The sequence below is a fragment of the Lepidothrix coronata genome, unplaced genomic scaffold (genome assembly GCF_001604755.1).
Source record: "Lepidothrix coronata isolate B3197 unplaced genomic scaffold, Lepidothrix_coronata-1.0 Scaffold17, whole genome shotgun sequence".
In the NCBI taxonomy this organism is placed as follows: Eukaryota; Metazoa; Chordata; class Aves; order Passeriformes; family Pipridae; genus Lepidothrix; species Lepidothrix coronata.
The window spans coordinates 6,308,579-6,323,259 of NW_016690197.1; the positions used below are offsets into that span (position 1 = coordinate 6,308,579).

A 14,681-nucleotide genomic window follows, 5' to 3' on the forward strand; every position below is an offset into this window, starting at 1 on the left:
CTAGGGGCTCAGATTGAGCAGAGTACTTAGACAAATGCTGAAATATTTATTCTTAATAAACAGAAACAGGCACTAACTTCAGGCATATGGCAAAGTGACTGATTGGTTACGACTGGACTGAACCATACATCAAAATACTTTAATGTATTAAGACCTTGATTTGGACAGTATTTTATATGAATTTATACAGAACTGGAACACCAAGTGACTTGCTTTTAGAGCTGCAGCTCCACAGCAGATATCAAATTGTGGATATTACAGTTTCATTAAAATAGAGAAAAGTATTAAAATTTTTGTGTGTTTTTTTAAAATTAATTTTATTTTACTTTAATGTTTCAAGAGCTATTTAAAGTATAAAAACGTAACAGCATTTCACTGCACGCTCTATTCCACTAGAGGTCAGCCTGCAACAGAACCCCAAGCAAACACAGGAACTGCTGCACACTGGTAGCACTGACATTATTTTCTTTCTCTATTTTATCTGTTAGAAAGATTTCTTCAGAGCCATAACTTAGATCTCTCACTAAAATGGAGCAACAGGAAGATATAATGGTGCATTTCATTTATGAATGACCTATAATAAATTACTATGAAGTATTCCAGGTGCCAAACGAGAGAATGCTTTGTCTGCACATGAGCTATATTTCACATACTTTAATTTGGCTGACACATAAAACTCATTTGACATTTTGCAGGTATTTCTTTGAAAGGATATTTGGTTCTTGTTGAGCGTTAAGGTATGGAGGTGGGGTAACCTGGGTAACAGAAGGTCATTTCCAAGTAGATTGTTGTCCAGGATCAGCTCTTCCAAGTAACTGAATGTTTTCAGTCCTTCTAGTGACCTGCAAACGACAAAGGCAACAGGAAAAATGATACTCCCCTAAATCAGGGAGGCCATTATGAGCTGAAATAAATATTTTAACCTTCCCTTTCAGAAGTGGGAATAGTTTTGGTTTGGGCCTGTCAGAAGAGTGAATGACAAGCATTAGTGGCAAGGGGAGTGCTGGCACTGCAACACATCCTTCACATGCTGGCAGGATGAAGGATGCGGGTCACTTAGTGAGTAGCCAGGATCCAAAACAAAAGGCTTCAGATATGGGGCCTGCAGGATGAATTTGTCAATGTCTTGTGCCTTCAGGCACCCAGCCTCGCCTGACCCTAACCTCCATTCCCAAGATAAATAACTCTGTCACAGTTCACCTTCATTCCCTGGACACAAATTTAAGTTGTCATCCATCATTTCTGCCAAGAAATATCATACCCTGCTAACAATAATAAATACAACTTCAAGTATCATTTCTTAGCAGTTACCTTACGTGCAATAATAGGAAATGTAGAAGAGGGTTTTTTTCCCCCTTTTTATTAACCACTTAATTAGCTTTTTCAGTCCCTGCAAACAAAGTGAAATGTTCTCTACAAAATAAAATGCAGAATTACTCTGGAGAGAAAAGGCATTTGTTTTCTTCTCAGAACTTACTATCCCACTGTCAAGCCACAGGTCAGACGGCAGAGAGTAGCTTTAAAAAGGAGCATTTGACAACATGGCAGTGAAGATGATGACTTGTAAATAAACAACATTCTGGTGGTATTCATTCCTCCGATAGCAAAGTACAAGAAAAAAAAACAAACTAAAAAAGAACATTTCAGTACCTTATTAAGACACTTATTCCAAGCTTGATTCTTAATGCTTGAACATTCCAACAGTAAAAAAAAAAAACCAAAACCACACATTAATCAACTAAGACACATGATATACAAAGCATACGCACAGACACGCATTCACAGCTAATTCACCTACCAGACACCTAAAGATATGCTGAGATTGCATGAGTTGACAGCTGATCTACTATGCCTACCAGTGGGAAGATCATCACTGTATCTCCTGGCTGTTTTTTAAAATGTGATGAATAAGGGAGATGCAGTCTGTACTATTTATTCAGTTAGCAATGACATTTACACTGAGGGGATTTCCTCACCCTCTCCCTAGTTTTTGGCAAAGATCAAAATGTCCCTGTTAGAATGTTCTACAGACCCTACTACTGGAGGAAAACACAATTATTAGAAAGTATATGGGTTTCAAATCAGACAATTTAACATTCATCTGTACAACAACCAGATCCAGCTTTTGTAGATACAACTTACTAACAACTTATAGATCACAGTTAGAGGGTTCAAGCAACAGAAAGAAATCAAGTCTGTGACCTTTACACTGGGTACTGTACACCAAACTATGAATATTCAAGTAACATTCGCACAACACTGAAGCAGTGTATTTCAGTCCAAGGACTCTAAAGCGCTCACAGTCTCTTGACTTGAAAGGGAGGTACAACTATTACTAATGACATTTTGATGCAGGGCAGTCAGACCTGAGGAAAATTTGCCATGCCTATACCCTATGGCCTATCTATTTTGTTACAATGCCTTGAGACTACAATTTCTAAAGTTGAAAAAATAAAAGCCTCTAATACTGAAACAATCACCACAGTAAGAGTCACACTTTTTGCACTTGCCTTTAACAAGCAATTTTGAAAAAAAATCCCTCAATTCAGCCTACATAAACTGTACTCCTTTAAGAGCTGTGCTAGCATGCTGCACTGAGCCAACTAGTTCAGCAAAATGTTGCAACAGACTTGGTTTTGCCAAATTCAAGATCAGAGGAGAAATCAGCAAACATCTCAGACAGTGCTTTCCCCCAAGTACCTTTAAAAGGCAAAATAACCCAGAGGAAGTAGCAGTGAGTTTATCGAGCTGTTATGAGTTTTCATTTCAGTTTGACAAACCTAGTTTAGCAAATTCCCCTTAAATACTCTTTATTATATAAATAGTGGATTATTTCCAAACCTCACTTTTCAATGTATGACTTTGACTTGCCAAAAGAGTTCAGAGAAGGCCACCTCCTTGTCAGCACCACAGAGCCTTATGGGATGTTAATAGGTCCTTTGTGAAAAAACACTGCTTGGGCTCTGGTCAGTGTCAGCATCAAAATACACATTGTTCCTGAGTTATGTTATGCAAATATAATACTCTTATCATGAGAATCAGCAAATGGTTGGCAACTGGCAAAGAGAAGAAAGCACACATCCAAAACTGCTGCAGGGGAGGCATAAAACAAAATGACAAGCCATGAAGTGGGACAAAAGGCCTTGAAACACTAGAGGGAGTTGCCTATTGAAACAGCCTTTCTTTCACAACCCTGGGCTGAACACAAGAGTACTAGTTTCATAGATAGGCAGAGAAAAGTGTGCGCAAATCTCCTTACACCTGTCTGGTTTTGATAATTTTTGCCATGTAATGTTATTAGCTGCTCAGTTAAAAAGGAGCCATGTTACACAGGGGGTTGCTTATAATTGCTGTTTTCATGTCATCAGAGCAGTGTGCACTTGGTGATTTAATCACCTAAATTCAGAGTCCAGGAAGATGGGAGGGGTTGCCACAGTACAGAGAGAGGGTGTAGCCATTAATATAAATTTACAGATATATGTTATTTTGCTATTCATGAAATTCTTTGTTTCATCTTATCCAGAAGAAAACATCAGCACCAAAAAAAAAAAAAAAAACCAACAAAAAAAACCCAGGTAAGATATGGCAAAGAAACTAAAAAGGAAATAAAAGTGTTTGCTATCATTCAGTGATTATAGCTACTGAATTCTAGGCATCATCTACCATCATGTTATATAAGAAAACACTGCCCAGCAGTTGTACTCCAAAATGTAAAAGTTTTAAGTACAATCCACACAACAGATTTATGGTACAAACTTTAGCAAGTCCCACAACTTCTGTGAGCCTCAATTTCCTATCTGCACATGGCGGATAAGAAAGGATTGCAATTGGGAATTCATATATAGAAAACATTTTTGAGAAGCTGAGACAGAAATCAGCACAAAATACTGTCATTTTTATTTTTAATGAGGATGAGAGTAATATTAATGTACTCCAAGTATTTCCTTATGAGCCCATTACAAAACAGGAGAGGAATGTGTATATATACATAGCATAGGAAGGACACAAACAACCCAAGAGAGGAGTATAAAAAGAGGGACATCCCCTAAGAAAGAGAACCAGTCTAAAATTAAATCTGAGCTGCTTTCTCATAGTTCACGGCATTAAAAAAATGTCTCTCCATATTTGTATATTAAAAAAAATGCACAATCTTACCACAACAATACAACCAGCACTGAAGGGCCAGTGGTAAGCAGTTGTTTGCCCTACTTTAAAAAGGCCAATAAACATCACTAAGGTGGATTGCAGGGTTGCTTGTCCCAGCTCTAACGTCATGAAAGCTGCCCATTATCTCACCCACAGGTACCATCTCAGTTACCTCATTGCAGGGCTCACACTTTGCTCCCAGAGGAGAGCAAGTGCTGCCAAGAGATTTCCATTGCAATTTTCAAAGTCACATCAAACCGACAAAACATCACAACGTATTCAGTGCCGCCTCATTCAAACAGAAAAAACTTTAAGTTTCCACTGTAATTAACCCTATCCTCGTTAAGATAATTATGATCAAGCTCCCTGTCACAGCTAATATCACAGCATCATTGCCTATGGCTCACGCTTTGCCCTCATTAGCTTACAAAAACACTGCGTTAAACAGGAAACTGACTCCCTCTGCAAAACGACTTAAGATGTTCTGTAAGCAGACAGTAAATAATCCTTTAGAATATAAAGGTCTCAGAAATGTCATTTTATCCAAGTTCTTTGGCTAATCAGTATGATTTCTTCCAGCTTTCTTTTCCATAATTCATTCATGGTTTGTAAAAAGTTTTAATCATAAAGGAATGTCATGACAGAATTTTTTTTTTTATATGTGTATGCATGGTAATTGTCAACTACACTATTTCATGTGGTCCCTCTGACCTGACAGGGATTTGGTTACAATGCAAGTAAAAAGCAAGTCTTCATTTTGGTAATATTTGACAATGAAAATATGACATTTTATAAATGAAAAAAAGCAGAACCCTCTCATGTAATAGACAAACCTTGGTACTCTGCAGTTGTCCTTGTCCAGAAGAACAAGCTGCTCAAAAGCATATGCTAAAAAAAGAAGTATTCCCCACATTTTATCCCACCCCTCTATTAATAAGACAGCTGCCTCATATCTAATTGACTTTTTCCTCCTGTTTAACAGGAAAAGAGAGAGCAGTTAACAATATGTAAATGAGAGAGTTTGGGTTTAGCCTTGAAATTGATTTGCACTTTGTTGAGAAGAGATAGCCATTAGCAGAAGTTAAAGATGGAGCTGTTACAAAACAAGAGCTTTTTAAAATACCTTTTTTCTTGCCTTTAACGTTTTAACAGATTACAGGAGAGCAGAATCAACATGAGAACCCTTGTACTAGATAATTTCAGTATTTAAATAGAAATGCAAATTCTATTTCTCCAGCACCTGCCAGCCAAGGAGCACAAAGCATTTTTTTTAAACATTAATGAATTACTTTTCAAAAACCTGCTGAGCTTAAAATTCCATTTTGTAGTAAAGCAGAGAGAGGTTAAGTGACTAACGGAAGGTGACCTCCAGCAATTTTCTAAGAGACAAGAAATAACACCCAGAAGTCTTGACTTCTAGTCCTTTGACTTAACCTCACCAAAATAAAACAAAGAGCAACAAATATGTTTATATACGTGTGTATATATATATATGAATCAGGCAGACAAAGTACAAGTAAAGCATCAAAAAATGATCCTACAGTATTCAAAAATAAATGCTTTTCCCCCCCCCCCCAGTTGTATTTAGGGTTTATTCACAGTTTTCTGCATGATAATAGATCCAGAAAGAAAACAGAATGAAGTATTTAATGGACAGATCTGACATGACTTCTGGACCAAGGCAGAACACCAGAAAAAAAAAAAAAGCAGCACCCCAGTGAAAGTAAAGAATGTCCAAAATTTCTAGTGTGGGCCAGGGCCCAGGTTAGAGTAGACAAGTCATAAAACACCAATCATGAAATTCTGTTCAATGGATAACAAGGTTGTCAGTGTTTTGAAAACAAGAAATGCTTTGTTTTGTCTACTATCAGAGGGAATGTTAGTATTTTGCAGGCTGTCTAGAGGTAGCATTTTGCCTCACTTTCAGTCAGTACATTTCCATCTTTCTGTTAGTAAACAAAATATCTGTAAGCAGCTATTTCAGTAAAACTTGAGGCAAGGCTATGAATATGGTCAGTAAAAGAGAAAATGGAAAGAAATGAATGAGCAGCATCATTGAATACCTATGAAAAAGAGATCTCCACAAGAAAAGATTAAACTTCAGTTATGAACTGGATCTACAATTAGTTTCTGAATCTTTTCACATAAAGGTCATACTTAACTTCCAGATATATAATAAAATAAGTATCCATTCCCCTGTTTTTCTCCTTTTCTTATACACTGGAAGCACACAAGACTACATAGGACACCATATTACCAGAAAGATTGGGATGAAAACATCTCGCACAACTAGAGCTACATAAGCACATTAAAATGGCAGGGATTCATGAAAACTCAGAATCTTCTGGTTTTTAATAGTCTTGTTCTGAGTCTTACCCAACAAATTCCATTGCTTAAAAAAAGAAGCCCAAACTTCTCCACCCTTACAAGTCACCCCCCACCCCAAAACCTCAAAGAAAACACAAGCAAAAATAGAGTCAATAAAAAGATAGAGATGAGCCTTTTGAATTCTAAAAGTTAAGTTCACAAGATTTCAGACCCATTACTACCAATTATAAAACAGAAATGCAGAATTTCTTGAGAGAGGGATTTTGCTATTAAGCAGCAGTTCCTCAAATGACGACATTATCTGAAAAGCAACAATGCATCCATCTACAGATGCCCAGTTATTCATAAATCCTTACAGGCAGCAAGAAAAGACGGGCACTTCCAGAAGGTAAATCAGACCTTCAGGTGAGGCTCAGTGAAGCACATATATTTGGGAGGGATGAACACAGCCTATCTGTCCAAAATCTTGCAATGAAATTATAGAAGAATCTGCAACATTAAGGTAAAAAAACCTGTTAGAGCTGTCCCCCATAGGGGTGGATTATTTAGCTGGTGAAATAAACCACAAATCCCAATTACAGCTTTCAGTAGCTCACAAAAACATATTACAGTCAACCATTCAGTTATTCAAACACCATTCTCTCCTACCAAGACCCTACTAAAAAAAACCACAAACAAACAAGAACAAAAAAAAAATACCAAAAAACAAAACATACACACACACACACAGAGAAATAAAACAAATAAACAAATAAAAAAAGATGATTTTGCAACCAGTCTGACTGTGATGGGTTCAATTTCTTTTCTAATGAACTTCTTAAAGTCTCAGATTTCACTGCTCAAGAGAAGATCCCATTAATACAGCTCAAGCTTTATCCTTCATGTTAGGCTTCTTTTTGCTTAAGTTTTCATATTACATCTCTAGGATTAAACATGCCAAGATTTTATATGATATTACTGTTAAAATCTTGTTTAAATTTAAATAAAATTACAATCAGTGTACTATAGCCTATGGCAAGGCAGTTTTCATGTAAGCCATATAAAATATTTTAAAATAATACAAAATGGATAGAAAATGAGCTTTTAGTCACCTAGTCATCGAATAAGTACCATATAACAAAATACAGTCTGCAAAACAGTGCTAAGGATTATCAAGCAGAGAGGAAGTGACTGTATGCATTCATACAAGTTTGTCAAAGGGTGTTCTGGAAAAAACACCACCAGTAGTTCAGTGGATGCATCACTTCCCTGATATTTCTAAGTATGGATTTTAACATTCTTCTGCTAATATTTCTTGAAAGTATTTGATGAAGAATAATAAGGTTAGAGGACTTAAGAGAAAAACTTGGATGCAAGTCTTTTTCCCCAATCTTAACATGGATTCAGTCCTAGTAAAACAAACATCATTAAAAAAAAAAAAAAGCAAACTGCCATTTCCTGAACTTGAAAGAATTCAATTAATTATTACTGATTAGAAATAGAAAAAGAACATGCCAGAGTTTACAAAATACAAACCTCCCTGTTTAAAAAAAAAGAGCAAACAAACAAACAACCTACAAAGAGCTAAAACCCTGCAATGTATTCATTCTTAAAAGCTCCTCTCGGCTCCATGTGCCAAGTGAAGAACCTATTTATAAACTGCCTAAAAAACAGTATTATAATGGAAATATGAGCAAATTCAAGTGCAAAGGCAGTGCCATAATGAAAGCTTTACTGTATCTTGGATCAATCTGTCACTCTGCAATTCAGATAGCAACTTGACCCCTCCCCTTTTTGCACAGAGAAGCGGGGGCTAACAAGCCTGTAGAGTAAGTAGAGTAAAGCCCATTTCAACTACCAGAGTTCAGTGAGAAGGGGGAAAAGAAAAGTAATTTTTCTCCCATCTTCCACAACAACCAAGGCTGAGGATTGACAAGCAAATTGACGCACTGCTCAGAGGGCAAAAGATAAATGTTTGATGAATTGGCCATTGCTGGAGGAGTGATGGGCTTCATATGTGCATAATGGACTAGCTGCCGTTCAATTCAGATTGCCTGCCAAGATAAGAAACCATAATGAATGGACCAAGCACAGCCTGTGCCATAAGAAAGTATAATCTGACTAGTTTTAATAAACTTAATAAAAAAGATGAAGCAGAGAGAGGCAAGGGGACTGGCCTTTGTGACCAGCTATAAGAGGTGAGAACGACTAATAGACTGCTCTAGCATGATAGCAGAGAATAGTTAATGGACATAACACTGAATCCCTTGATGTTAAAAAATATCTTTAGAACAACTTAAAATGACAGAGATCTACATAGGTGCATACCACAGACACTGTAGTACTTGTTAAACAGCGTATGACTCCCATTTATTTATTATTTCCTTCTGCTATCTACCCTGCTCTGTCTCCATACCCTCCTTTATTACCTCTTTGTAGTATCTTAGCCTGTGCCCAGATCCACACAATACACCAACAGTTTTTACCAACAACTCCTCAGAATCAAAATATCCCTCTAATGGTAACAAAACAGAATTTATGCTCAATTTCCAACAGAAAAGCCTTGGCTACACAATTGTATCACTAACTTTCACTGCCAGTGGAGAAATATTTTCTTACCATTATAAGTGTTCACACTTGCTACAACTTTATTTGCTTCTGAAAACTGTTTCCACCAAAGATGATGAATTTGCCAGTACAGTTACAGTAAAAAGACCCAAACCCTTTATAGCACAGACAAGACTAAGATGCCAGCAGTAGTCCCTTTGGTCCGGGATTTGCTGCGATGGATACTGTTCCCCATCTGTACTCATAATCTCTAAATTTTGACCTTATCCAGCACCAATCAGCACTATGAAAAGACATCAAAAATGAAAAAAAAACCTCCCACAGTATTTTACTGTATATGGTTATATAACAGTGTAAAGTCTGGTAATCACCACCATTTTCATGCTGAGTAGTATATACACACAGAGCCATTTTTGCTTTTCCTTTCTCATTATTTAGCCACATGAATAACAGTGGCTCACTTTCTGAAGTTTACCAGACATTGAGACCTGAATCTATGACTGAAAATTCTAAAGGAGTCAACAAGAGAAAAACCAGCCCTGACTTTTAAAGCATGGGATTAGACCAACAATCTATTTCTTTGTTAAGAATCAAAGGGTGAGAACACACCCTTGTGTGTGCACATAACACACAGTACTTGGCCAGGCAGAACTGTTTTCCTCTTTAGGTATTAAAAAAAAAAAAAGAAAATGAAAAAAGAAGAGAATTGCAGAAAGATCCTCTTGATTGAGGGCAGCTGGAAAACATACATTATACAGAACAACATCGTTGTTATGCATGTTTGGTTTCTTTCTTTGACTTTTTCCTTTGATGATGAAAAATAAATAAGGAAATATAAAATAGTCTACCTGGGTAAATATTCAGATTACCACCCTCTTATGTCAGTTATGTAGCCTGTGTCATAATTTAAACAGAAATTACTGTATGCAAGACAGACATCTAGTTTTCAGTATAAATTTTATCCAACTGCAAAAGGAAAGTAACTCATTATCAAGCAGCTCAGTAAGGCTCACACTACCGAAGGAAATAAAGTTTTACGACAAGAGGGTCTCTCCTCTCTCTCTCTCTCTCCCTGTGAGTGAGAAAGTGAGTGCAAGAATAAGACAGAAAGGGAAGGCTCAGGAGTGCTGGGTGAATTATAGACTGCCTCTCAAGATTCACAGCTCTTCGTGGTAGGAGGTTAATATTCTCACATGTCATTAGGTCTGCTGCCTCTACTGATGGCTCATTGAATCAGGCAGCAAATTATTTCCTCATGCTGCAGAGGACACCACACTTCAAAGGGAAGGAGCCAGGGTCAAGACGGCTCTCCAGTTCGATTAATGAGTTGGGATCAGCAGAGGTTGCCTGTAGGTAAGAATGTGACTGAAGCTTTTGACAAAGCTGACTTTTTGAACAGGACTTGACCCAGGCCCCTTACTCCCCTCCCCACCAAATTTTATTTCCAACATTTGCCTCTGACTGACCTGCTCAGGCCTGTTGGGATAGTTTTGACCTCCTCACTCTTTGTTACCAGACACAGGAGCTGTCTGCCTATATTTGATGTGTCTCTCCCTAAAGCTTATCCAGGCTCATCAGAGTCCTTCAGAACTGCACAGCAAAATAAGATAGAGTAGGTTAATTTCAAATTTTTAAATTTCCCATTAAATTTGTTGAGAAAGGGGAAGAAGAAGACAAAGATATTTCCACTTTTAATAATATTAAGGAAAATATCTTAATGCCATTAAATGCAGATAAGAACACAAAGATTATTAGAAGCATACAACTTACATATTAAAACTATGGAAAAGCAGAAAATGTATGTTCATGCTTACATGGATTAGCTAATTAAGAATATTCCTAGCAAATAATGCATTACATAGAATATTCTTCTAAAAAGTTTTTATTTTTATTGTCATGGTAGCAAGAGATTAGAGACAATTAAAATTTAGTGGCCACTGCATTCATCTCTTTTTAAACATTCAGTTTAAAGTCTCTGAAGTATTCAAATGCATATTTAAATAGATTTAATAAAGTACTGAAGTGAGATTCATTTTTTTTTTTAATAAGATCTATTTAAACTGTACACTTCCTCAAACAAATATGAGTAACTGAATCAAAATGTAAGCCACTGTTAGTGAGCTTCCAAAAGTCACGTATCTTCTGATCATTGAAATTCTCAATTACACCAACAAAATTGTTCACACAAGGTTCTCATTTGTTATATGTTTAAAAAATTTGTTCAAGAATAATATACACCCTTATATCTCTGGAGTAAGGACCTAGGTTATCTTTCAATATTTATTTTAATCACAATACAACTTTTAGTATTGTCTTTCTGAACATTTTGGTCATCCGCATCCTTAATGCTCAAGCCCTTAGGTGCCTTAAAAAGAACCTTAGGTGCTTTAGTAACAATTTATGAAATTTAACTCTTGGTGCATAGTTTGAAAACCTTTTAATGATCTCCAAGTGCAAGGCAAATTTTCACCTTTACTTTATATTTCTTTTGTTCTCAAACCATTATTTGCAACAGATTTCCTTCCTATAACACACACTTAAGTCCCAAAAGCTAGTAAACAGATTATTAGACCTATAAAACTTAGCATAAAAACATACATGACTGAGTCAAATGAGAATAACTAGTATCCTTTCAAGGAGTCTACCTAACTGCTAGGCAGCACATCTTCCACATGGATGTGCTTTACTCTAAAGCACAAGTATACACAAGCAAGAGACAGCTTTTTCTTTTGCTTATGTCTGCACAATCTCCAGTGAATTGTACATTATGCAACTGGAAGTTTGCAACAGCAGAAAAGCTGTAAGAGGGGAAACACTTTTTTATGGGCTTGTTTAAACAAAGTAACTGTGTTACTGGGTCTGTCATCAGTGTTAACATTATATCCTGTTTCATCTCTTTCTAAGCTAGTGGCATAACAGGGACCGTTTGTGAAGTGTGTGTGTGTGTCTTGTATAACACTTAGTAAGAAGGTATGAATGCCAGAGAGCAGGACAAGTCCAGCTGGAGTGGGATGTAACTGGCCAGTCTGACACTGCCAGGGAGAAAGAGCAAATAGTTGCATTCAGGGCAAGGAGGAGCCACTCGGTTAATACAAAACAGAGAATTACCAACAATCTCCAAACGTGACCACCAAAGTTTCGGGTTTCTGGCAGCACTAAATCAGAACTGACGGTGGGACTGAGAAGGGGAACCTGCTGGAATTCATGCCAGGAATCCTAGAGAAGATGGATTCAGCAAGAGGAAAGTTGACTTGCTAAGTATATGTAAAGATGGAGTTTTGTATTTGTTCTTGTTTCCATTCATAAAACTAAGCTTTCAGGAATATGTGGTGTTTGAAGGGAATGTAGTACCAATTACAATGGTACAGTGTTTCTTGAGAGGCAAAAAAAAGTTTAAATAGAGACAAAAAGAACAAGAAGTCCTATACCTAACCCCAGATAAATTAGAAGGTCCAGCTGCAATGAGTACTGTTTTATACCAACTTGGATATAGTCCATCTGGGAAACTGTCAGGGCAATTATAGAGTTTGGGAAGGAACTTGTAAACTCATAAATCACCCTTGCAAAGAGCAGAAAGCAAGGAAACACCCCATGACTTTTGGGAATCATTACCACACACTGCACTCAGTCAAACACTATTGCATGATAACTGCTCAGGACTAATTGTTTGAATAACTTTTTTGTGTTACTGGGCCTTATCCTGCAAAGATCTGGGTATGTGAGTTCAAAATCAGATAAAAGCATGTCCTTATATCCTTTTGATTTAGATAATGCTTTCATATAATCTGTTCATTCAACCTGTGTAGTCAAATTGGGTGGTGGTGGGGAGTTGTGTTTCAATTAAAGTCTCGCAACATGCATTAAAATTGTTTACAAAAGTAACTGCTTGCATAAGTAAACAACAAATGCATGGCCAAAATGAAGTTATTAGTTTACTGCAATGTTCATTTTGGGGTTTCTTTTGTTTATTTTTACCATTGTTCATACTATGGAAAATAATAAGTGATATTAACACATTGCCTCAGCAATGGAAGCACAGAGTGTTTAATAATGAAAAGCATTTGCTCAAAACAAGACTTTAGAATTCAGACTCTGAGATTATAAAGATTATCACATTAAAATGCAAGTCAATAAAATTTCCCAGAAACATACATGATGGACAACAAATACATTTCTTTCAATTCATATATCATGTGAAAAAAAAAAAAAAAAGAAATACACATAATAAAAAATGCTGGATAGTGTCCTCCTGTCAGAATCCTCAATTTCTACACTTTATATTTTAAATTATTTATATATTTATTTATTTTATATATACATATTTAAAATTGAACCATACATAACACTAGCAGGAAAAGAGAACAGCTAACAACCTACAGTCCAAGAGGATGGACTATGGACTCTATGGTAGGCTATCTTTGTATTGGTTTCTCTCCTCCCACCTCCCCCTTCAGTTCCTAAAATTAATAAGTTGTCTAAAATCTGATTGGAAAATTACAGTCCAGCAGAAATCCCATCGTCAAAAGATATACAATTGTGGATTTGATAGGCTAGGGATGATGATGGCAATGTTGATAACGAATAACTACCAAAACACACAGATCATATCAATACATTCTTAGTTGGTCACTGTGCCCATATATATTCAAACATTCTTCACATCACACGGCAATACAAAAAATCTTAGGATCATGTTAAAATAAAGGGACTGCCCCAACATCTCCTGGAGCAACAGAGAACCACCTTGGGTCTTTCTGAGCAGCTTCACAGGGACAGTCACCTACCATGGCCCATGATGGAGCAATACAACAGGAAAGAGCCACCCCTCCCAAAAATAAGCTAGTGTTACGCCCCTACACTGCTCTGGAAAGAGGCTCAGGTCTCAGTCCAATTGTTTCTCCATGCCCTAGGAGTGAGATTCAAGAAAAGTTTCTCCATAACATGCCTAAAGACAACTGACATTCCACAGATTAGAAAAAGGCAAGCAAAAAGAAGACAACACTGAACTTTGACATCTGGGTTTTATTCCTAAAATCACAGAAACATTAAGGTTGGAAAAGACCTCCGAGATCATCAAGTCTTATGTTTGAAAAGGTTGCTTCACATATTACCGTCATGCCAACACATACAAAGCCTACTGAGGGACCAAAAGACTTCCTTCAAAACAATTTATTTTGAAATAAGCACTGCTTTCTACTATGTCAGCATAAAATCACACACCATAAGAACCTGAAGCTGAAGGCTGACTTACAAGCAGCATACACTAGTAGTTGAGGATGTGCTATTATATACACTGTCAAACAATTATCTAAATCATATACACATTTAACATGATTCAAATATTTTTTAAAAATCAATATAAAATTTAATGAAGTATGTAGTTCCAAGTTTATCTCAATCTTTCATTGCTGAATAAATAAATTTAAAGATCTGAGAATAGAGGCCTGACTACTGATGTTGCTACTGCCTCTGGATTTTTAGTGCAACTACCTGTAAAACCAAAACCATGAGTGGCTGCAACTTGAATCCACAGAGCATAAGTAATATAACCTTTTGTAAAAGCCCAGTTAAAAAAAAAAAAACAAACTCAAACCCTATCAGTTCCCTGTGCATAGATAACACCTGACTGCATGAGTTGAATTGCAAACCCAAAGCTGCTT

At 36.6% G+C, this 14,681-nt stretch overlaps 1 protein-coding gene across 1 annotated transcript in view; it reads right to left on the bottom strand.

Annotated features, from left to right (window-relative positions):
- The window catches only part of CUNH10orf11 (chromosome unknown C10orf11 homolog), a 645,699-nt gene that overhangs the window by 292,480 nt on the left and 338,538 nt on the right, over positions 1-14,681 (bottom strand). Inside the window, exon 3 of the mRNA XM_017807157.1 lies at positions 716-842. Within this exon, the coding sequence (XP_017662646.1) occupies positions 716-842 (127 nt within the window). The remainder of the gene's footprint in view (positions 1-715; positions 843-14,681) is intronic.